Source organism: Onthophagus taurus, chromosome 3 (assembly GCF_036711975.1).
Source record: "Onthophagus taurus isolate NC chromosome 3, IU_Otau_3.0, whole genome shotgun sequence".
Taxonomy (NCBI): domain Eukaryota; kingdom Metazoa; phylum Arthropoda; class Insecta; order Coleoptera; family Scarabaeidae; genus Onthophagus; species Onthophagus taurus.
In genome coordinates, this window is record NC_091968.1 from 16,765,903 (window position 1) to 16,789,969 (window position 24,067).

Sequence of the window (24,067 nt, forward strand, 5' to 3'; positions counted from 1 at the left end):
TTCTGAACTTGTGATGCATACTGACATCAGGTGGTTAAGTAGAGGCAAGTACTTACAGCGTTTTCGCGATGTAATTGACGAAATTAAACAATTTCTTATTACAAGAGGCGACGATTACAGGATGTTGGAGGATAACATTTAGCTTTTAGATTTGTCTTTTCTGACAGATATTACAAGTAAGCTGAATGATTTGAATTTAGAACTTCAAGGACAGAATAAAACAATTTTTGACATGATGAGTTCTGTAAATGCCTTTAAACAAAAACTAACTATAATGTTATCTAGGACGAATGATAATAATTTCACTTCTTTTCCCAATATGACATCCACATATGCTGCTACCGATATCGATTTAAATCGGTATAACAATGAAATTAAAAACCTAATTGCAGATTTTGACAATCGTTTTCAAGATTTAAAAAAAATTGATGATGTGGCACTTTTTATCACTTTTCCGTTTAATTAAAAATATAGATATAGAAAAAGTTGCAGAGAAACTGTTTGACTTGTTCGAAATGGAGTACATAAGTTAGAATCAGAAATCATAACACTGCAAAACGATATCTATGTTAAAGCAAGGGTATCTGAAGAAAATTGAAAGACAAGTATATAAATTTTCGAAAATGTGTTGAGAATTTGTACTCAGGTTGTGAAAATAGTAAAATCTAAATACCGAACGGCATTGACAAATCTCAATTTAGAATCTTGTTTGAGAAATGCCCTAAGTAATTACATTCCTAACTTTAAAAAGATTGTAGGCTCACAACAGTGTTGAATAATTCAAACATTCACCTGGAAGCTCAATTTAATATCTGTATTAAAACTTAAAATATTAATAAATGAGTTAAATGAAATGATTGTTTATTTTATATTTTCTTCATTGAAAAAATGTGATATTATTATAAGCAGGTAGGTAAATATGATAGGATAAGCCAGTAGGTAAAAAAGGATTTTAAACCTTCGGTCGATCTTGGCAAGACATTTATATGAAAAGTCGATCTTGGTCAAAAATTAGTGGACACCATGTTAGCTGGGTAAGATTTTTAAAAAAAGTGTAATATTATTCACTAATCAATGTTACATTTTATATTTTATCTTGAGTGAATCACATCGTCCATATGTGATAGTTTTCAGTGTTATGTGTCAGGGATTTACTCATGTATAGCTTGGCAAATCTATCTTGGCCGATCAGATATGCAGATGAAGAACTGCGACAGTAAATCGTTGATGTGAAATTACCTAACTCATGACATCGACGACCACACACTCACACTCATATTTGCTTGTGGCACTCGGGCAAAATCCTTCATGCACGATGGAAACTTTCGTTCTAAGGGTACGTTTATGTTGGAGCTGCGATAAAAGATAAGAGCGACGTTACTAGCGAAGCAAAGTAATCATGATTATGATGTCATTATTTTATATGCAGGTGTTTATATTGGCTCGCGTCGTTATATACTGATTCATATAAATGAATTTTGCGCAGCTCTCATCATTTATCGTAGTTCCAGCATAACCATACCCTAAGGATATGCACTTACATAGTAGAGCAAAGAGTTGGGCAAAGTAGAGAGGAAACCGTTTTAAGAGCAGAGCGACGATGAAAGCGACTGCAGTAGTGGAGAGTCGATAACCGCGACACAACACGTTCATTTCACTCATATTTACGCATGAACTCTTCAACGTTTGATTATATTTTTGGTAAAATACTCATAAACTAATGGACAAAAAATGGACTAATTTCAATCATCAACCAAACCTACGGAACGGCTTGCAATTACCTTAAGGTAAAATGTATTTAATCTCTTTGTATAATCTCTTCATACCCACGAAAGCTGGCATATCATTTTTGTATCTCGATTTTATTCAAAACAGGATAGAACAGGAGAAAAGTCGTACTGTCATGTTGTCAGAACCCATGTCAATAGGGTGTCAATAGGGTGTCAAATACTTTCGCCTGGAATACAGTACAATACGTACCCAGGCTCTAAGCTTGCTTAATTCGAGGTGTCTGGCAGTATACTCCTGCTCCGACCCCTTCCTGCGTTTTTGATCCATCTATGAACATGCAAATATCTGCCTGAACCAGAGAATTTTCATTTTCGATCCAGGATTGCCGTTGAGGCAGTACACTCTGGTATCGAGCATTAATCACTGATAGTGATCCCACATAATACGTAACAAGCCAAAGAAAAATATCAATAAAGGGATCTACTATCATCCGTGACATTATTTAAATATGATGGTGTGGACGGAGTATCCGAATAATCTGTAACATTCTGCAACTTTCATTCTTCAAAATGCTATTAGACGCAGCTGTTGCTGACTATGACTGGTATTGTTGTTGACTTTCATTATTGTAAGAGATTATATAAAAATGGTTGCACTATTATCCTGAAAAGCATTTTGTTTGCGCATGGTAATAGTTTTACATTACGGAGTCAATTATCGAATAAGCTGTGATCATCATCCTTTGGTTTAGAGTACTGATTTTCCAGCAGATTTAGTTTAGTTTGCTCTATCTGACATAATGCTTTTCGATAATATCATGGTGTTCTGATGCAACAGCATCCCATAACTTATAAAGCAAGTATCGATTATGGTGATAAGGATCTTCTTGATCCCAGAGAGCATTTTTAGCAAAAACTACACCAATTAATTGTTGATTATCCATTTTAGTTTATTACAATGAGAGCGACGAAAATAAATCTGTTTGATATCGCTGCTTCGCTTGCATCTAGCAGCGTTATGTTCACGCTGCTCGGCTCCCGACTATGCATCCTCACACTTGTTTACATTCATTTGTCTTCCCCGTTTTACTATCTGCTTTACTCAACACTTTGCTCTTCGCTTCACTATGTACGTACCCTAAGAGAGAAGTTACCGCACCTGCCACGCGGAGGCGTAGTCCTCACTATCCAGGAACCACTTACACGACGCAGTACTAAACATTACACAACACTAATTTTACGACAATATATAATGGTAGATATGCAGAAGTTCTTTTAGGCCCCATGCACACGGTGCTTTCGCTGTCTCCACGTAATCTTCCATCCCCTCAAGCGTTTATAGCTCTTTCGTGCTCGGAGAGACCCCTGGGGAAAGGTCACCCGCGATCTAGCCGGAGATCACCCTTAGAGGACATCCAAAAGATAGGGCAAGCACCTCCGTAGATTCCAAACCCCCGGAGGCATCCCAGAATGTGGTCGCGAGTAAAATCATCCAGCAATCTCGGCGGAAACAGGAAGGTAAGTATATATTATTAGCAATAGGCACAAATATTACATAAAATGGTGCAATACCTATAGCGAAATATTACAGATCCAGATTATCACAGGCTGACTTCCCATACCAGCATCACTATCTTCGCAATAGGATCTTCAAGATTAAGCACCACAATAAAATGACTTTGTAAATAATAACAATTTGGTAAATAAATGTCTCTGAAAAAATAAGTGATAAACAAACATATAAATATAATATTGTTGTAAACATTATTTCTTTTCATTTTATATTTAAACAAAGTAAAATACTTTTTTCAGTTTGTACATTTATTAAAAATGTATTTATTGTTTTAAATTTTACCGGTTTCGGTTTATTTACAAAACCATCTTCAGGAACCTTCGAATCTCGTCAACTTTTCGGACAGAATCCTGTCCGAAAGTTTAAGCATAACACACATTACACCAAAAATAAAGACACAGATTCATTTCAATAAAAACGTTTACTAGAAAATCAAGATGCTAATTATCACAAGAGACATTTAAAATAAATTGACGAGATTCGAAGGTTCCTGAAGATGGTTTGTAAATAAACCGAAACCGGTAGAATTTAAAACAATAAATCCATTTTTGATAAAAGTACAAACAGAAAAAAGTATTTTACTTTATATAAATATATGTACGAAGGCTTTCACGGCCGGTGTTAATTGAACTAAAATTAGAATTAAAACTAGAACTAACACTAGAAACTTTCGGGTTTTGCCGTGCGTCTTTTAAGAAAAGGTTTGACGTTTCGGATGCCATGTTGCAACCTTCTTCAGAAACTGGTTCGAAGTGTCACTTCGAATAAACATATAAATAAGTAAAAAGTAATCAATCAACAATAACAAACAATTATTATGTTATTAAAGTAACTAGTTTTTTTATAATAAATAAATAGTTCTGTAAATAAAATTTTTGTAAATATTAAACGCTGAATAGAAATCTTTAAAAATAAATAACACAATGAATACAATGGCTAGATATAGTATCTGTAGGAAAACTTCTTGTTTTATTTAGTAACGAGAACATATTCTCTACTGATCTTGGTCTCAACTGATACCAATATCGCAGATTTTTCTGAAATATGTCATTCAGGAGGTCGCCGTCGCTTATTTCTTTTGCTCACTCTTAACCAGTCTTGTCCAGCCCTAATTCCTTATTTTTCAAGTACTCCTCAATAGCATTCTTATCTTTACCTGTCTCCGTTTCAATAGCTATTGCCCCCGATCGATGCTTACGCATAGATCTGATTTTAACTGTCTTTGTGATATTTTAAAATTTCATGCTTGTGTTGAGTCTTGACCTCAACCGCCCCTTTATCATTTGTTAAACCTTTAACAATAACAGTATTTTTGTCTTTTTCAGGTTGCCTCATCGTTCGACCTGGCGTTTCAGGATCCAACCTATTTTCTATTGTTTTTGGGGTCTTTTCTTTGTTCGTTCACAAAGGCTCACGATATTCTGAGCAGCTTCCAACAAACCAAATTCATACAGTACGTTGTGGTAGATTTGTTAACTTTGTTCCTATCTAACAAATATGCAAGGAATTCCTCTCTTCTCTTAGTTATTTCTTTTTTTCCACCAACTGTAGTTGTAGTTCTGTTGTTTAATTAAGCCGAAATCGCTTGCGGTCGAGACTCTGTGATTAACGTTATATCAACCTGAAACTGGTTATCATATTGTAACGCCTCGGCTACAAGTGGAAACGGCTTTATCAAGTGGAGTTATCGTTCTTTTGCACAATTAATCCAAGGTCGCTTGCGTCCGAGGCTCACTGTGTTATAAATTATATCAATGTGAAATTGGTCATCATATTGTGACACCTCGGCGGTAGGTGTATAAAGTTGTAGATCTTTTGACTAATTAAGAGTTGGTTCCAATATTCCATATGATGGACACAGTATACGATACGCACTCCATGAAATAGAACCGAGAAATGAATGCACCGTTTGCTACGGTGCATTTGATCTTCACCAGCCAAGATAGATTTAGCAAGCCGTATACTGCATTTTGTTTTCCAAGTTGAACACTAGTTTTACTAAGCCAGTAATTCTCCAATTTTCTTCTCGGCGCCTCGTTTGTTTTACGGTTTCGTTCCATTCAAAATGACAAAGTTGCAAACTGAACAGAAGCTTGCAAATTTAGCCGAAAATATTTATGATTCCATTTGTGATGCTAAGTTGCCTCGTGAATATGATGAGGACTTGAGCAATGTCACTATGTTTCATGACAGTGGACACAACCGGCTTCAGAGTTTGAAGTTGAGTCAGAAAAAGAAATTCAAAGTCAAGCTGATGGTAGTGAAACTACTCTACAATACTGTACCGTTTTAACAGTTTCGCTTATATAAAAATTAGAACACTTTATTTATTTTAAATTGATGAAAGTTCTATTCGCCTTCTTCATTGGTTCAATCTTATCCACTGCTATCTCTGCTCTTCACTGAGGGAGTTTGTTTTTTGCCTCATTTTTATGAATTTTAACAGTATCTTTTAACTTCCAATCGTTATCTCTATCTGACCTCCTATTTTCTACTTTGGGTTATGCTTCATGAATCGACACTAATTTAGTCCGTCCTTCATCAACATGTTTACCATCATCAATAATATCATGCGTAAAGCTTCTCAACATCGCCTATGACCTTAAAATCATCTCTGAAATATAATCACATTATTATGCCACAAAACATCTTTACCTTCTCTTTTATAATGCTGAACATCGTCTCTGATATCTTTAAATATCGTTTCTGATATACCCTATCATCATTGTTCGTTGTTTCCACCACAGTGTATAGCATTTCCGTTTCTGACATGTCTTTCAACATCCTCCTCGTCATCTATCACCCATTGTGACTACATCATTCACAATATTTTTCAATATAATCCCTAATCCTCAACATCAGTCCTACTATTGACTTGCTCGCTATGTATGATGACTATGATGAGATATATATCAACATATTGACTTATTATTTAGATGCTGGTTACAAAGGTTGCCTTTTATTATCAGTGAATTAAAGAAATGAAAAATTCGAATATAACACAAAAATAAATATATTTAATATCACAATAAGACGTGCTTAATATAATTAAATATTAAAACACACAACATTTTCTTATTTCTAAGTATACTACACAGATATTTATTTTAGAGAAAACTCTATAGATTTTTTCTCTAACAAAAGTTGCCTTAAAGATGATGCTTCTTCTCTTACGGTTAACAATTGTGCCTTTAACAGAGCGTTTTCATGTTCTAAAATCGTTGCTCTCAACGCTATCTAAAAAGATAAAAGAAAATATTAATATCAGCTAAAAATATAAACCTTGTCGCACAACTTTCTGGTAAAAATCGTCAAATCACGAGTAGATTGAATAATTTAAACGTATCACATTTTACTTTTACATAACTAACTATTAACAATTTAAATTATTAATAGTTAAGTATATGAATTGGAGTCTAGTCTTCTACTAGTTGCTCTATTCGCCTATTCCAATAAAATATCGTCGAAGAAGACATTAGATCAGGAATCGAATATGTTCACTCTAGACCTTCATCTAGTAGCACAAAAGATTTAAAAAATGTTTTGTTGGAAATTAAGAAGATAAAAACGATGATGCAGAAACATCAAACAGACAAGGAACATGTACTGTTACTCATGTTACTGCTGATGATTCAGAACTAATAACATTAAAATCTAGAATTATAAAGAAAAGAAGATAGAAAGGAAAAGGATTGAAAAGATCCAAAATTAATTAATATTAGGGAAGTATGTTCCTTGAGAGGGGGAGATACCATGACAATCGTTCTAATAGGATTAATGAAAATGTTGTCAACTGTATAATGAACCATATTGAGATGTTTCTAGCCGAACAGTCGTATTATACCAGAAACAAAATCTAAACTCAATATTTATATATCTTTGGTACTTAAGGTCAATAGCTTTCATCAGCTGTATTTGGAAGATTGAAGAAAAAAATGTTTGAAAGATGAATGCATGATCTAACCACATGACCACAAGTTGTACTTTTTAAATTGGAAAATATCACCAAAAGAGGAGGAGAAATTTTGTAAAGGTTGCTGTTTGCTGTTCTTTAATTACTTTTTGACAGTGCTTACGTAAGCTGGATCACAGTGTCTACACCTAACTTAGTTCTATTGTAGTCAATAACACTGATTGACAAAAATTAACTTTTAATAAAAATCAAGCATTTTTGACTTTATTTAGACTCCCTAAGGTGGAAAATAGGTGTAAAAAATGTTGGCACCCATTTTGTTTTGTGCCAGGAAATTTATATTTTATAAAAAATACTGAGACTTTACATGAACTTTGACTTGAAAATATGTTTTTTAAAACTAATAATTATGATTTTCTGGAGTATTTGGCTTGAGGCTGGTCTCGTGCAAGTGTCCAACAAAAATCTCCCAACATACGAGGACTACATTTGCCTTGGTATCGTTTTTCCATGCTGGAAATATCCTGATGGAACCTTTCTCCATCTTCGTCGTTAACGTCTCTTAGGTTCGCGGGAAAGAAGTCGAGGTGCGAGTATAAAAAGTTAATTTTGAGTGACATATTACAACCCAATGCTTGATACGTCGAAAGTCGTTGTTCTATCAGATCTTTGTAGTTACTTGCTTTTTGGTTGCTCAAAAAATTTTGCACAACATTTTTAAAACTTCTCCAAGCAGATTTCTCTAACGGATTCAACTTTTCTTCGAATATGTTATCTTTGAACAAATCCTTGATCTCAGATCCGAGGAAAATTTCTTCCTTTATTTTAGCGTCACTAACTTTAGGAAACTTTTCTTTCAAGGACATAAAACCTGAACCATTGCGATCCATAGCTTTAACAAAATTTTTTATCAGGCCTAGTTTTATATGTAGTGGTGGCAGAAGTACTCTGTTGAATTCCCAGGAGTGAGGCACTCTCGATTTGGCCAGTTATATAAAAAGCAACAATACTTTGTAAAACCCAGCTGCAATCCGAGAAGTACAACAATGACTTTGAAGTCACCACATAGTTTAAATGGAAATTGATTATACTGATTTTTTTTTAGTACCAATTTCATGTTTTCGAAAGATTCTTTCATATCGGAAGCATATGCTACCGGAACAGAGGGTAATCTATTTCCATTTTGCAAAATTACAGCTTTTAAACTGGTTTTTGACGAGTCTATAAACAAGCGCCAATCTTGTGGTTCAAATTCAATATCTAGCAAGTTCATGACCGAAGTAATATCATTGCAATACATTAAATTTTCTTCTTGTGAGAAGTATTTTGTTAGTTCTTCGTCACGGCTACGAAAAAGTCACCTTAGTATCGGAATGAAGCAAATTTCATTCTTTCAATCTAGATCTTAATCAATCTTCAGACTGTTTTTTTGACAATTTTAAGTCGCGAACCAGATCGTTGATATCAGTTTGAGTTACGAAATGAGGTATGATGACCTTCAGGCACAAAGGTGGATGACATCATTTGCTGCGTCATTTGTTTGATTTAGCATTGCAGATACAGGTAAATCAGCACTATGATGAAGTGGTCGTGATGCAGAATGTACATTTGCATATTTCACAGTATGTTTTGACACCATATTCATTCCATTTATATTAGTCAAGCAAAAGTAGCAATCCGATACGTGATCTACAGGCTCTGTCCAAGTCATGGATTTTCCGAAAGCCATATATCGCGTTCCATTTGCCCAACCTGTAAGATTCTTTACGCATGTCGTACAGCATGTATGAGGTGCCCAATACTTATCTTGATGAGCCACGGAGAAACTAAAATATACATAATGACACTACTTCACCAGTTCACTGAAATTTCCTCGCTGGCTTTTGAAAGTCAGTTCAAGTCAGTTCTTTCATCTTTAGCAATTTCACCTTTATTGTATGTACATAGTTGACAGTAAGGTAACAACCTTCCCTTTTTTAGTACATTGAGAGGCTAACATGGGTTTATCTTGCAAAAAAAAATTAGATGATTACATTCATTTAGTCCCGTGTTAACAAAATTATACCAAGCAGTGTGAAAGTTTTTTATTCTATTGAAGATAAGTTAATAGTTGTAAATAAAATTATCATTTGTTACATCTCTCGTATGATGACCAGTTTTAGCTTGAATTGATATTAATTACTGAGCATCAGCCGCATGCGACTTAGGTTTCATTAAGCAGGTCATTTGCAGTTAATGTGTTGTAATATGGTGAGTAGTTTCACATTGATATGATATTAGGCTCAGCTTAATCAGTCCAAGGATCTACGAGTTCGCTTTATAAAACCGAGGCTCTGTAATTAATATCATATCATTGCGAAACTGGACATTAAGTTGAAGCGCCTTTGCCGAAAACAACTTCTTGATATATTTATCATTGAGCCTCAGCCGCAAGCGACCTGCTATACGACTTCACTTGATAAAGTCGAAGTTACTTGCGGTCGCTGCAATGATGACCAGTTTCGGGTTGATATAAAAGAAATCACTCAAAAATGTTCTCCTTAATTCCGCATTATTAAAAAGTAAGAAAAATGGTGAAGATTGGGAAATTGTAGTGATTGTATAGCCATTTCAGCCATAACCTTATTGAAGATAGAGTATCCATCAGCTTTTACATTTCATAAATACGTAGTCTTTTATTATGAGATTTGTAAACTCCCATTTGTCAGCATCCAGCTTTATCCATAAAACATCATGCTTCATGTATATTCCATATCTGGTAAAATGAAACTGGTTCAATGAATAGAATGTTATTTAGAAAGTCTTGGAACTATCGTTCAGCAACTTCCCATGAAAACCATTGACAACGTATCTATCTAGGGTGGTAATCCGGAGAAGTGGTGATACACGTTGGATAATTTGTTCTTGTATTTTCAGCGTACATATGTATCTATTCAAAATCCATGTTGAGATTTTTGATATTATTACTTGAAATATTTCTGTTCCGTAGAATAGATCAATAAGATTCTTAGTTTTATATTCAATATAAATTATTAATGGTCGTGAATGCCTTAAACCATACTTAATAAATCGTAGTATTGCTAATAAATAGTAATTTGGAGGTATACGTTGGGTAAGTAAAAATTGTTTTGTCATTTGTGATGATAGCTTGAATTGCGATCGACCATTAATACATACAACATCAGACATACAGAAGTCATTCTTGTATTTCTATTATAGCCACCTCTATATCGGATGATCCAAAAAAAGCTATCTAATATATCTTCGTAACTTATTCTTCCTAAAATGGAAGAAGTTGACACATACCATAAATCAATACAATTAAAAGAAAGTTGATGATAATCTAAATTAATATGAATGCAAATGAAACTCTATTTGGCTAAATTCATCCCCCAAAATATTTTCAGTGTTTTCTACTTCATGATTGTTGAACTAAGAACTCCACTGCTTGTTTCATTTCGTGCTTCTCTTTTTAGTTCCTCATTGTGCGATCCAACTCAATTTCTGTGTTTTTGCGCTGTTAACGATGTTTGCTATATTTGATCTTTAGTTCTGCAGATCCCTTGTTTCCTTAACTTCTTTTTAAAATTCGGAGAAAATTTCTCACTTTTCATCTCAGAAAATATTAATGAAAACATTCTCTTCAGTTATTAGATCATTTTGTTTGGTATTTCAATACTTCAATTAAGTATCACGCTTTTTCACCAACTTCTGTTTTTTTTGGCATTCCACTATTGTGTTCCTTACTACTATTTGAGTTCGTTTCCTTGTCCCATTGCTTCCTGAGGTACAGCTCGTAGGTACTTTAAGGACCCAATGAAGCCAGCAGAAATATCGGGCATTAATGTAGGGTTTGAACTCTATGTTAATGCTTGGTTTTCCTTGCTATAAGAGTGGCTGCGTAGGTGATATGCGCCACCTAACCTAAGATGTTTATCTTATAAACTCCACTAAATTTAAAGACTAAGTGCGAGAATTAACTGTAAACAAGAGCACCCGGATAGCAGAAGATGCACACATGGAACTGAAAAGAAGAGATAATATAAGAAATAAAACCACGAAAGTTACTGCTCAACACAACAAGTTGGCCCTAATATAGTAAAGCAATCGTTTTAAAAGAATCAATCAACCACTTCGAAGAATGCCATCTACAAAGAAAAGATATTCAACTATCAATAATTAGAATATAGCCATTAACACAAAATATTGGTGTCAAAGAACGCGAAATATCACACCAGTTACCTCAGAGGAAGTAGCAGATGAGATAAGAACTAACCCGAATTCAAAGAAAGCTCCAGAATGCGACCTCATCACAGGGACACCTTTAATTAAACCATATATCGACACGGTGGAAAGTTACAGAGGTTATCATGTAGCCAAAGCCAGGCAAACAACTTAACGATTTTAAATTTTACTGACCGATTTCACTATTATCAAAATTCAAAAGAAAGCTCAAAAGTAATAATAGCTAAATAACGGCCAATAATAGAAACTAACTATGTAATTCCAGATTATCAATTTCCATAGAATTACAGTCTGCTAGACAATTGTCCTAAATGTGATACAAACTTTTGACAAAGTTTGACACGAATGTTTACACGTAAAAATATTGACATTGTACATCTCGGACAGACTCTTCAGAGTTTAACACGAATATAATACTTAGACTTAAAATAGATTAAATCGGAAGTGAAAATACTCGACTGACTAAAAAATAGAGGGTATCAGTTTTACAAATGCACTGCAAGAAACTGGCAGGGTTTCCGTAGGTATAAATAACACCACTGTCCCATATGAGTACACCACCAAGTACCTAGGCCTGTCTTTGGAGGAGGCTAACAGGTAGCGTAAGGCAAAACAAAACCAAAGAGGTTTTATGCCTCAGCAAAGGGGATCGGCGCTCTCAGGTTTGCTGATCAGCCATGCGCCCATAAAATACCATCTCTTCCACATTTGACAAGCTGAGAATCAAACTTCTCGACTTTGTAATGACGAGTCAAAGACTGCTGAAGATATACTGTGTGAATGCGTCGCCAGAGGCCGCCCAAGGCACAAAATTTACGGACACGTTCGCCTGACACCTACTGGCATAAAGGAACAAGACTTTGGAGCAATACTAAAGATCATCAAAGAGCTACATTTACGCTAAACATTTGGAGGGATACAATAAATCAAACTTACAATAGATCTTATAGGTCGAGGTGATGAGAGGGGTCGCCCCTCTCAGCCCAGCAATAATAATAATAATAATGACTCTGGACATCAAACCCAGGTGGAAAAAAATGTAAAGAAGAAAAAAGCGGCATTATCCTTAAAATACAGACAGCTCTATTGGCTAATAGGAAGAAACTCAAAATTCTAAAGATTGAAGAAAAAAGAACTATGGAAGACATCAATGAATAGATTCTATTCAATAAGTATGTAATTTTAAACGTTGAGATAAAAAGTAATGTATGTAAAAAAAAGAAAAGAAAACAATACCGGATGATTTTTGTAGTCCTATTTGTTCTTTTTCTTATCAACGTATAAACTGAAGTATACGCTCATCAAGAACTACACACTGAGAAAAATGATATGGAAAATTGAACTAAATCAATTTAGTTGTTAGACAAATAGTAATTTCTGCTAAAAAATTTATTCATTTACCTAACGTAATTTAACTGACATATACAATTCTAATTAGTCAAATTTATGATAGTTAATTTATTTATTTACTGAGGTAATATAACTAATTTTTAGAAAAAGAAACTACATCGTGGAAGCTAGTTGATAAGTCTAGTTGTTGAGTAGTTTAGTTACCTAAAGTATTTGGTATTTTTGTCTATTTTGTTCTAGTCTGAATTTTTATATACATTTAACCATGAAATATGTTACCTAAATGGACAAATATACTATTATTAAATACTTTATTTAAATGTATTTTAGTCGTTTTGTTTTCATCGTTACATCAATCGTTTATAGAAACTATTTCTTAATACAAAAATTGCTTTTTCATCGTCGAAAACGATCGATAAAACATCTGTTTTTGAGCAGAGTCGCTACACTAATATTAATATGTTTTGTGGTACTCTCAGTCGTCACAAGTCGTCATAACGTGTTCAGGTATTCGGAGTGTTTTTACGATTTGGTAAGAAATAAAAATGGATGTGCAAGTTCAAGATACTGTAACTACTTTGTTACAGCAGTGGGAATTGCACGTTACTTACATTAGCCAATTCGTTTAGAAATTGCAGTGAAGTTCCTCATAAATATGAATATCTAAATTGTAAGTAAAGAACTAAACACAACGGCGCTTCCTTTTTCACGTTCCCTTTTAAATAATGTGTTACCGTGTACTCATATAAGAATAAATAATACTAAGTATAGAAAAAATGATGTAATCGTAATAAAAGATAGCAGCTCTGGTCATGGTTTACAATTTCACTATGTATGCTATATTATTTGTGTTGCCAACGTGCACTATTTTGTTACTAGTATTGTAAACATTAGAAAATACGACGATTATACTTTATCTTATTTGGTTCAGCAACTTCAAAGTTCCGTCACTAACATTTTAAATATATCATGTTGTACTTAGCCACCGATAAATATTATTACTTTAAATGATGATTGCTCATGCGAAATATTAGAACCACCATTCGAATAAGTCTCTTTTTCTTCGTTTTATGAAATGAAAAATGATATGTAGTTCTTTTATAGTTTATGTTATTGATATGTATTCTTTATAGTTGAAGAAAAATAATTGTTGATATTTAGTGTAATTACTACAAAATACTTGAAAATATATTTGTTATATATATATGTATACTTGTTTTCTTTATAGATATATCTTGATCAAGTATCTAGTGAAACGGATATGAATAATAAACATTAATAGACATTTTAAACACAAAAAATGATAAAAGATTTACAATATTTTGATAAACGGACTATCGTCAATATTAAATTCAACTATTTGCAGTAGTTAATATAAATATATTATTATATAATACATCAAAACAATGTTGTAATAACACCTACCAACAATGGGATATTTTGACTACACATCGTCGATATTACAGTGAAAAATTTAGGTACGACGTCTATATTTAAGTAATAAAACATCTATTAATATTATATAATGAAACTAATTTGATTAGGTATTTATAAGATACATTTTTCGATCATTTATCTATCTTAAATTATCGAAATAGAATTAGTTTTTATAACTAGTAGTAGTAGTTAGCTAATTTTTGGCTAAAAATTCTAGATAATATGACTAAATTTTAGGTAGTTTTCCCACATTATTTTTCTCAGTGCAAGTGCATCGCTGGAACATTCTGAATTGAAAGCTTTCTTGAAAATATTGCTTTCATAGTATACCTAGTGTTTATACTAATCTATCGATGAATACTTTCTTCACAAAGAAATTGTGATGTCACTCAAGATGTCTTGAAAATATTACGACTTCTACATATTTTTATACATGTCGCTTTCCATAGCCGTTCTTCAATAAATCGGTAGATGCCAAAGAAACCGATAAAATGTGGAATATAAATTATTGAAACTGCAACAGCAATGAGAAGAGTTGTTGATAGTGGGGGAGCCGACAAGTTGATAATTAACGCTTGTAGATTTATTAATTAGTTTCTATCCACAAAAATAAATATTTACAATAATAAAATCCACATAAAATGACGAAATTAACAGCATTTTGAAGAAAATTTAATGAAGATTAAGAGTATTGTAAATGATTTCCTATTTTCCACAAACTTCATTGTTACTATTTTTTAGACCCAACCTAACATATATGATTGTTTTGGATTTTAGGAATTCAAAATTTCAAATCTCAGGAGAGAATGGAGATTTTAGAGTGAGATAAGAGACTTTTTAAAGCAAATTTAATAGAGATTTAATGTGGCAAAAATAATTTTGAATATCAATAAACCTAGGTATTGATATTTTAAACACAACTTAGCAAATTGGATTATTCTAAACTTTAAGAACAGATATTTAGAAAAATTGTATAGATCAATTTCTTGGAACCATCAAGTTTCGGAGTTATGATTTTTTTAAACACAACCTTGCATAATCTTAAACATAAATGTTAAGTTAATTAATCTTATTAAAAACTGAGATATTGTTATGAAATAAAAAGCAATATAAAGCAAATTTATTTAATACTTTTAAGATCATATCTTGAAATCTTCAAATTTTGTAGTTATGATATCTTGAATGCAACCTTGCATAATCTTAAATATAAATGTTAGGGTAATTGATCTTTATGTATCTCAAAAACAAAGTTAGATATCGTTAGGAAATAAAAAGCAATTGATACTAAATTTATTTTCTATTTAATACTTTGAAGATCATTTCTGGGAATCGTCAAATTTCGGAGTTATGATTTTTTGAACGCAACCTTGCATAATTTTGAGCATTAATGTCTTTTTGTATCTTGAAAGCTAATTGAGATATCGTTATAAAAAAAAGAAGCAATCTGAAGCAAATTTATATAGTATTTATTGTGTTAAAGATCATTTCTTGAGTCTTCAAATGTCGAAGTCATTATTATTCGAACGCAACTTTGCATAAACTTAAACATAAATTTTAGGGTAATTAATCTTTGCGTATCTCAAAAACTAATTGAGGTATAGTTATGAAATAGAAAGCAAATTAAAGCAAATTTATATGGTATTTAATATTTTGAAGACCATATCTTGAAATCTTCAAATTTCGGAGTTATGGTTTTTTTAACGCAACTTTGCATAATCTTAAACATAAATGTTAGGGTAAATAATCTTTACGTATCTCAAAAACTAATTGAGATATCATTATGAAATAAAAAGCAATATAAAGCAATTTTATTTAATATTTGATACTTTTAAGATCATATCTTGAAATCTTCAAATTTTGTAGTTATGATATCTTGAATGCAACCTTACATAATCTTAAATATAAATGTTAGGGTAATTGATCTTAATGTATCTCAAAAACAAAGTTAGATATCGTTAGGAAATAAAAAGCAATTGATACTAAATTTATTTTCTATTTAATACTTTGAAGATCATTTCTTGGAATCGTCAAATTTCGCAGTTATGATTTTTTGAACGCAACCTTGCATAATTTTGAGCATTAATGTCTTTTTGTATCTTAAAAGCTACTTGAGATATCATTATAAAAAAAAGAAGCAATCTGAAGCAAATTTATTGTGTTAAAGATCATTTCTTGAGTCTTCAAATGTCGAACTTATTATTCGAACGCAACCTTGCATAAACTTAAACATAAATTTTAGGGTAATTAATCTTTGCGTACCTCAAAAACTAATTGAGGTATAGTTATGAAATAGAATGCAAATTAAAGCAAATTTAAATAGTATTTAATATTTTGAAGACCATATCTTGAAATCTTCACATTTCGAAGTTATGGTTTTTTTAACGCAACCTTGCATAATCTTAAATATAAATGTTAGGATAAATAATCTTTACGTATCTCAAAGATTAATTGAGATATCATTATGAAATAAAAAGCAATATAAAGCAAATTTATTTAATATTTGATACTTTTAAGACCATATCTTGAAATCTTCAAATTTTGTAGTTATGATATCTTGAATGCAACCTTGCATAATCTTAAATATAAATGTTAGGGTAATTGACCTTTATGTATCTCAAAAATAAAGTTAAATATCGTTAGGAAATAAAAAGCAATTAATACTAAATTTATTCTCTATTTAATACTTTGAAGATCATTTCTTGGAATCGTCAAATTTCGGAGTTATGATTTTTTGAACGCAACCTTGCATAATTTTGAGCTTTAATGTCTTTTTGTATCTTGAAAGCTAATTGAGATATCGTTATAAAAGAAGAAGCAATATGAAGCAAATTTATATAGTATTTATTGTGTTAAAGATCATTTCTTGAGTCTTCAAATTTCGAAGTCATTATTCCAATGCAACCTTGCATAAACTTAAACATAAATCTTAGGGTAATTAATCTTTGCGTATCTCAAAAACTAATTGAGGTATAGTTATGAAATAACAGCAAATTAAAGCAAATTTATATGGTATTTAATATTTTGAAGACCATATCTTGAAATCTTCAAATTTCGGAGTTATGGTTTTTTTAACGCAACCTTGCATAATCTTAAACATAAATGTTAGGGTAAATAATCTTTACGTATCTCAAAAACTAATTGAGATATCATTATGAAATAAAAAGCAATATAAAGCAATTTTATTTAATATTTGATACTTTTAAGATCATATCTTGAAATCTTCAAATTTTGTAGTTATGATATCTTGAATGAAACCTTACATAATCTTAAATATAAATGTTAGGGTAATTGATCTTAATGTATCTCAAAAACAAAGTTAGATATCGTTAGGAAATAAAAAGCAATTGATACTAAATGTATTTTCTATTTAATACTTTGAAGATCATTTCTTGGAATCGTCAAATTTCGGAGTTATGATTTTTTGAACGCAACCTTGCATAATTTTGAGCATTAATGCCTTTTTGTATCTTGAAAGCTAATTGAGATATCGTTATAAAAAAAAGAAGCAATCTGATGCAAATTTATATAGTATTTATTGTGTTAAAGATCATTTCTTGAGTCTTCAAATGTCGAAGTCATTATTATTCGAACGCAACTTTGCATAAACTTAAACATAAATTTTAGGGTAATTAATGTTAGCGTACCTCAAAAACTAATTGAGGTATAGTTATGAAATAAAAAGCAAATTAAAGCAAATTTAGTTAATATTTTGAAGACCATATCTTGAAATCTTCACATTTCGGAGTTATGGTTTTTTTAACACAACCTTGCGTAATCTTAAACATAAATGTTAGGATAATTGATCTTTATGTATCTCAAAAACAAAGTTAGGTATCGTTAGGAAATAAAAAGCAATTGATACTAAATTTATTTTCTATTTAATACTTTGAAGATCATTTCTTGGAATCGTCAAATTTCGGAGTTATGATTTTTTGAACGCAACCTTGCATAATTTTGAGCATTAATGTCTTTTTGTATCTTGAAAGCTAATTGAGATATCGTTATGAAAAAAAGGAAACCATCTGAAGCAAATTTATATAGTATTTATTGTGTTAAAGATCACTTCTTGAGTCATCAAATGTCGAAGTCATTATTCGAACGCAACCTTGCATAGACTTATACATAAATTTTAGGGTAATTAATCTTAGCGTACCTCAAAAACTAATTGAGTTATAGTTATGAAATAGAAAGCAAATTAAAGCAAATTTATATGGTATTTAATATTTTGAAGACCATATCTTGAAATCTTCAAATTTCGGAGTTATGGTTTTTTTAACGCAACCTTGCATAATCTTAAACATAAATGTTAGGGTAAATAATCTTTACGTATCTCAAAAACTAATTGAGATATCATCATGAAATAAAAAGCAATATAAAGCAAATTTATTTAATATTTAATACTTTTAAGATCATATCTTGAAATCTCAAATTTTGTAGTTATGATATCTTGAATGCAGCCTTGCATAATCTTAAATATAAAAGTTGGGGTAATTGATCTCTATGTATCTCAAAAACAAAGTTAGATATTATTAGGAAATAAAAAGCACTTGATACTAAATGTATTTTCTATTTAATACTTTGAAGATCATTTTTTGGAATCGTCAAATTTGGGAGTTATGATTTTTTGAACACAACCTTGCATAATTTTGAGCATTAATGTCTTTTTGTATCTTGAAAGCTAATTGAGATATCGTTATGAAAAAAAGGAAGCAATCTGAAGCAAATTTATATAGTATTTATTGTGTTAAAGATCATTTCTTGAGTCTTCAAATGTCGAACTCATTATTATTCGAACGCAACCTTGCATAACCTTAAACATAAATTTTAGGGTAATTAATCTTTGCGTACCTCAAAAACTAATTGAGGTATAGTTATGAAATAGAAAGCAAATTAAAGCAAATTTATATAGTATTTAATATTTTGAAGACCATATCTTGAAATCTTCAAATTTCGGAGTTATGGTTTTTTTAACGCAACCTTGCATAATCTTAAACATAAATGTTAGGGTAAATAATCTTTACGTATCTCAAAAACTAATTGAGATATCATTATGAAATAAAAAGTAATCTAAAGCAAATTTATGTAGTACTTATTAATTTGATGCTCATTTCTTGGAATCTACAAATATCGGAGATATGAGTTTTAAACGCAACCTTGCTTAATTATCTTAAATATAAATGTTAGAATATTAATCTTTACATATCTCAACAACTAATTGAGATATCGTTATGAAATAAAATACAATTTAAAGCAAATTTATTTGGTATTTAATATTTTATAGAGGATTTTTTCAAATCTTTAAAGTTTTAAAGTTATGCATTTTTGAATTCAACCTTGCAAAACCATAAATAATATTAAACAAGATTGTATCAACCCGAAACTGGTATCATATTCTCGCGAGGGGTTTTGGCTATATCAGATGATATTGTCGATCATTTGCCTAATTAAGACGAGGTCGCTGGTAGTCTGAAACTGGTCATGATATTTTCAGCAATTTCTGAGATAAGCAAATGTATTATGATCAACTTAGATATGATTGTATACTTTACACAAAATCTCATGATAACATTTTCAACACCACTCGTTTACCAAATTGAGGATAAATATTTTTATCAGAAAGTAAGGCGATTAATGTTTGAGAGAACTGTATAAATCAAAACTTCTTATCAAGAATAACCCACCTGATCTTCCCTTTGCTTTCTTGCATCCCTTGATTTTTTAGCAGCTTGATTATTCCTTCTTCGCCTTTCATAATACTTTTCGTCTTTTTGATCAGCCGGAATCGGCTTTTTTTCGCCCCGTTGCTTCCTGTACGGGTGACTAAACATAGACCCACACGAAGTTTTTGAAACTAAAGCCAATGATAACCCAAAAATAAAGATAACCCCACATAAGATAAATTTTAAATTCACCCACCTAAGCAATCATCATAATGTGCAGCATAACTTGCAAAAGATGGTGGCGATAACGTCGAGGACTCATCCGTTTTCTCATCTAAATTTGAATATGGTCTTGATTGCAAAATCGGTGGTTTACATAAAAAATCTAAAATATGAATGGTTAATCAAGGATATGTTTTATTAGATTTAAAAATGATTTGAGTGCGAATACTGATGTTTATTGAAAACGTATTCGCGTGACTTTCAGGTGATTGTTCGACAAGTCGTTTATAACCTGTTACAGTTTTATGATTTTTCAACCCGAGTTGCGTGAATTTGCGTGATCCGAATCGATACGAACTTAATTTAAACCGTCACGATCGGATTGTATGTTCAAATACTTAGATCAAGATTTGTGTTTTAGTAAAAAAAATTTTTTACCTGTTGTATTAGATCTAGGTGCCATCAAATAATTATAACTTCGCAATAAATGAAACGCTGGAAACGTAGGAATCGCAGAATAAATTCCACTTGGTGTTGAATTTGCACATTGAAAGTTCGCACTTTCCATCATATAATTATAAACACGCACTTAACAATAACCTTATCCTTCGGGTTTAAAAAAACTGAGTGTAATAATGTTATACGAACGTAATCGTGGATTTTATATGGTTTGTTTAGAGATGTTACTTCAGGTGTCTTGGCGACAAGTAACAACTTTTCCTGGGTTGGAGCTTTAAGAAAAGTTCCACCCTTGGTTGCAATCCTACGAATGGATTGGTTAACGACCAGTCAAGTCGGGTAAGGATTGGTTAGGGATATTGTAGAGGTGTTGGTGACGACTCGTAAGGTGGAGCGTTGGTTTGTGCCCACCACGTGGTAATTAGGGTGAATAAATCATGAACCGGGGAAAAATAATGTGACCAAACGAGGCGACCGTGTTATATATCGATGATGTGCGTATACCTTTTTGACTCGGTCATAACACCAGGTGCACCTTTTCACTTGATCGTTTGCTTTCGTAGATTATTACCTTTTATTACAGCTTGGTGATTGATTATTTACGTTACTTGGGAGGTCATTTAGTTGAAAGAGTTCTTTTAACCTTTTGCTTTTAAATAAGAAAAATTTAAATAATTCTCGGATTATATCATCTTGTATGTGCCTCAAGCTTTTAAGTAAAGACCAGAAAAAGACCAACATTCAGTAGATATCTCTCAGTATGGTAGATCCTAAAACACCACTTGTTTATAAATTTTAATATTTTTGTTCTTTTTTAAATATCATTGGAGGTGCCGTGGAGAGAGTTACTTAAGTTCAAGAAAAGCTATGTGAGATTACTATCGTGCAGGGTAGCCGGCTTGAACATGCAGGACATGCAGGATGGACATTAAAAATGCTTTAGATGCCAGTGCAGAAAGAGGGCACGAGTCAACTACAAAATTAAAGGAAGGAAGAGCAACCACGAGACGAAGGACAGGGATTGCAGGGAGAATAGGGCAGCCGTGGAAATGGTTAGGCACACAATTACTTATGAGTAGGGACGGTGTATATAACAGTTACAGGCAGTGTTGTTAAATACCCGGGTATTTATTTTCAAGGGAAAATTCCCTGGATACACTGTGTTAATTAATTATCGTACCCGACGTCATCATTGCAAATATGCAACCAATATCGCAAATCGCGTATTGCAATACGCACACTGTGATATTGGTTGCATACTTGTAATGATGACGTCGGGTACGGTAATTAATTAACACAGTGTATATACCCGGGGTATTTACTAGAGTTGGGACCGAATAGCGAGTTGGGACTAATTATTCGCTATTCGGCTTATTCGGCCTCATTTTTAGTATTCGGCTATTCGGCCGAATATTTGGCAATTCCGCCGAATATTGAGTTTTATGTGTAGACGTTTTAAATTTTAATAAACCTTGTGGTGCAGATCACAATAGGTTTACGAAACAAAACACATGATAACTTACTCATCAGATAAACTTTATTTGATAAAAAAGATCAATAATCATAATTAATTAACGGCAAGTTTTCGTGCAAAAATACTAAATGGGCAGCTCTCTCTGGTAGTAAGCGATTTCTTTTTTTTCATATAAGTTCCCTGCTTCTGAAAACAGTCGCTCACTGAAAATTGTGCTTGATGGAGCGGATAAATACACTTTTGCAAGACAACTCATTTTAGAATATTTGAAACTGTTTGTTTTGTACCAAACAAATGGATCTTCATCTCGTTTTAAGAGTTCTCCGGATAAATAATAGTCCAGTTCAATTGCTATCCTATTTCTTGGATTGAAGTCTAGCAGTCCCAGAAAATACCATGACTTCGATTGATCCACTTGTTGAAGTTAACTCTTCATCGTTATCTCTATCATCGCTACTCGCTACTGCTGCTCTCTGAATTAAATTCCCTTTGAAGCGCTTCTAAAAAAAAGGTACGCCGTATAACAGATATGTTTTCACATGAGAAAAATTTAAAACGAAATCGAGGATCAAGTAACGTTGCCATATAATAATTTTTTTCCATTTCTATATTTTCAAATCTTATCTTTACCCCTTTCAATAAAGTAAGTCTCATTTCAGTTAAATTTTCTGAAACGAGATCGTCTTTCGATAAGTATTTTTACTTATTTCTTTAATGTTTTTACATTCGGAAGTACGGAGGAAATGGTAGCAGAGGAGGAGCTTGCCAATTTAGTAATTTCTTCTAGCGGCTTAAGAAGCAACATACACTCTTCTAACAGTTGCCATTCTGCTACAGACAGATTCTGAAACTTTACATCATTTTCAGAAATATATAGTGTAACCGCCCTCTTTTGTTCACACAATCGAGCGAGCATGTAAAACGTGCTATTCCATCTCGTGCGGACATCTTGGATGAGTTGATGAAAAGGTAAACCAAGTTCTCGTTGATGGTCTTTTAATTTTTCTTGGGCCGATCCAGAGTGGTGAAAATGGGTCACAATACGTCTTGATGCGATTATCATCTGAGTTACATTTTCCTGAACACATATGGCTTCGTTTACCACCAATTGCAACGTGTGAATGAAGCAAGGGATCGGGTCGTACATGGACTCATTAAGAGCTTTGACCATATTAGCACCATTGTCACGTAAAATAACGTGTATTTTTTCTTGTGGTATGTCCCAAATTGTCATAATTTCATATATTGCACTGCGAATATTGTCCGCTGTATGTTGCCCAGGAAAATGTTTCATATCCAGAACACAGTGTTTTTGTGTGAAATCATCTGTTAGCCAATGAATTGTTAAGCTAATAAAACTCTGCATTTTGTTGTCATTAGTCCACATATCTGTCGTTGCAGAAACTGCTACAGCTTGGGATATTTCCTTTTTTATGACATTTTTGGTTCTGTTATACAGGGTGATTTATAACATACGGAGGAGACTAAATGGGTAGGTACTTGAGGTCAAACTGAAGAGATTTTCTTAATAATGTTTTGTTAAAATCTTAATAGTTACATAGAGATCGCATGTTAATTTTTTAAATAAGTTAGCGTCAACTTTTGGGAACCGCTGATATTCACTAAAGAACAATTAAAATACTTGTCAACGCCATCCTTATTTTTGAAGGAGCTGTCAAAGTAGACAATTTAATTGTTTAGTTTTAATACGTAATTTATGAAAAGAAATAATAGATGTTAGTTTATGAAACGGATAATAATAATGTTTTAAATGCAAAATTACAAAATCTCTAAAACAAGAAAATAACATAATAATAATAATCTCTTTATAACATATGTTCAAAGTGCTGTCCTTGCATTTCGACGCACAACTGCGCACGACGAATCCAATTTAACGATAATCGTGGAAATCGTGGACGTATGTCCTCTGTAGCGGCAGTGATGCGATGTCGTAGTTCGTCGATTGTATTAACCTCGGTGGCATATACTCTATCCTTCATGAAT

The 24,067-nt window shown here is 32.3% G+C and overlaps 1 protein-coding gene across 1 annotated transcript; it reads right to left on the reverse strand.

The window, feature by feature from the left end:
- Window positions 1–6,405: 6,405 nt before the first annotated feature.
- On the reverse strand, window positions 6,406–20,698 carry LOC111414592 (transcription factor ces-2). The gene is made up of 4 exons (XM_071195254.1): window positions 20,569–20,698; window positions 20,165–20,293; window positions 19,930–20,099; window positions 6,406–6,540 (listed from the first exon to the last, which is right to left on the reverse strand). The coding sequence occupies exons 1-4, from the start codon at window positions 20,696–20,698 to the stop codon at window positions 6,406–6,408; spliced, it is 564 nt and encodes a 187-aa protein (XP_071051355.1).
- Window positions 20,699–24,067: the final 3,369 nt, after the last annotated feature.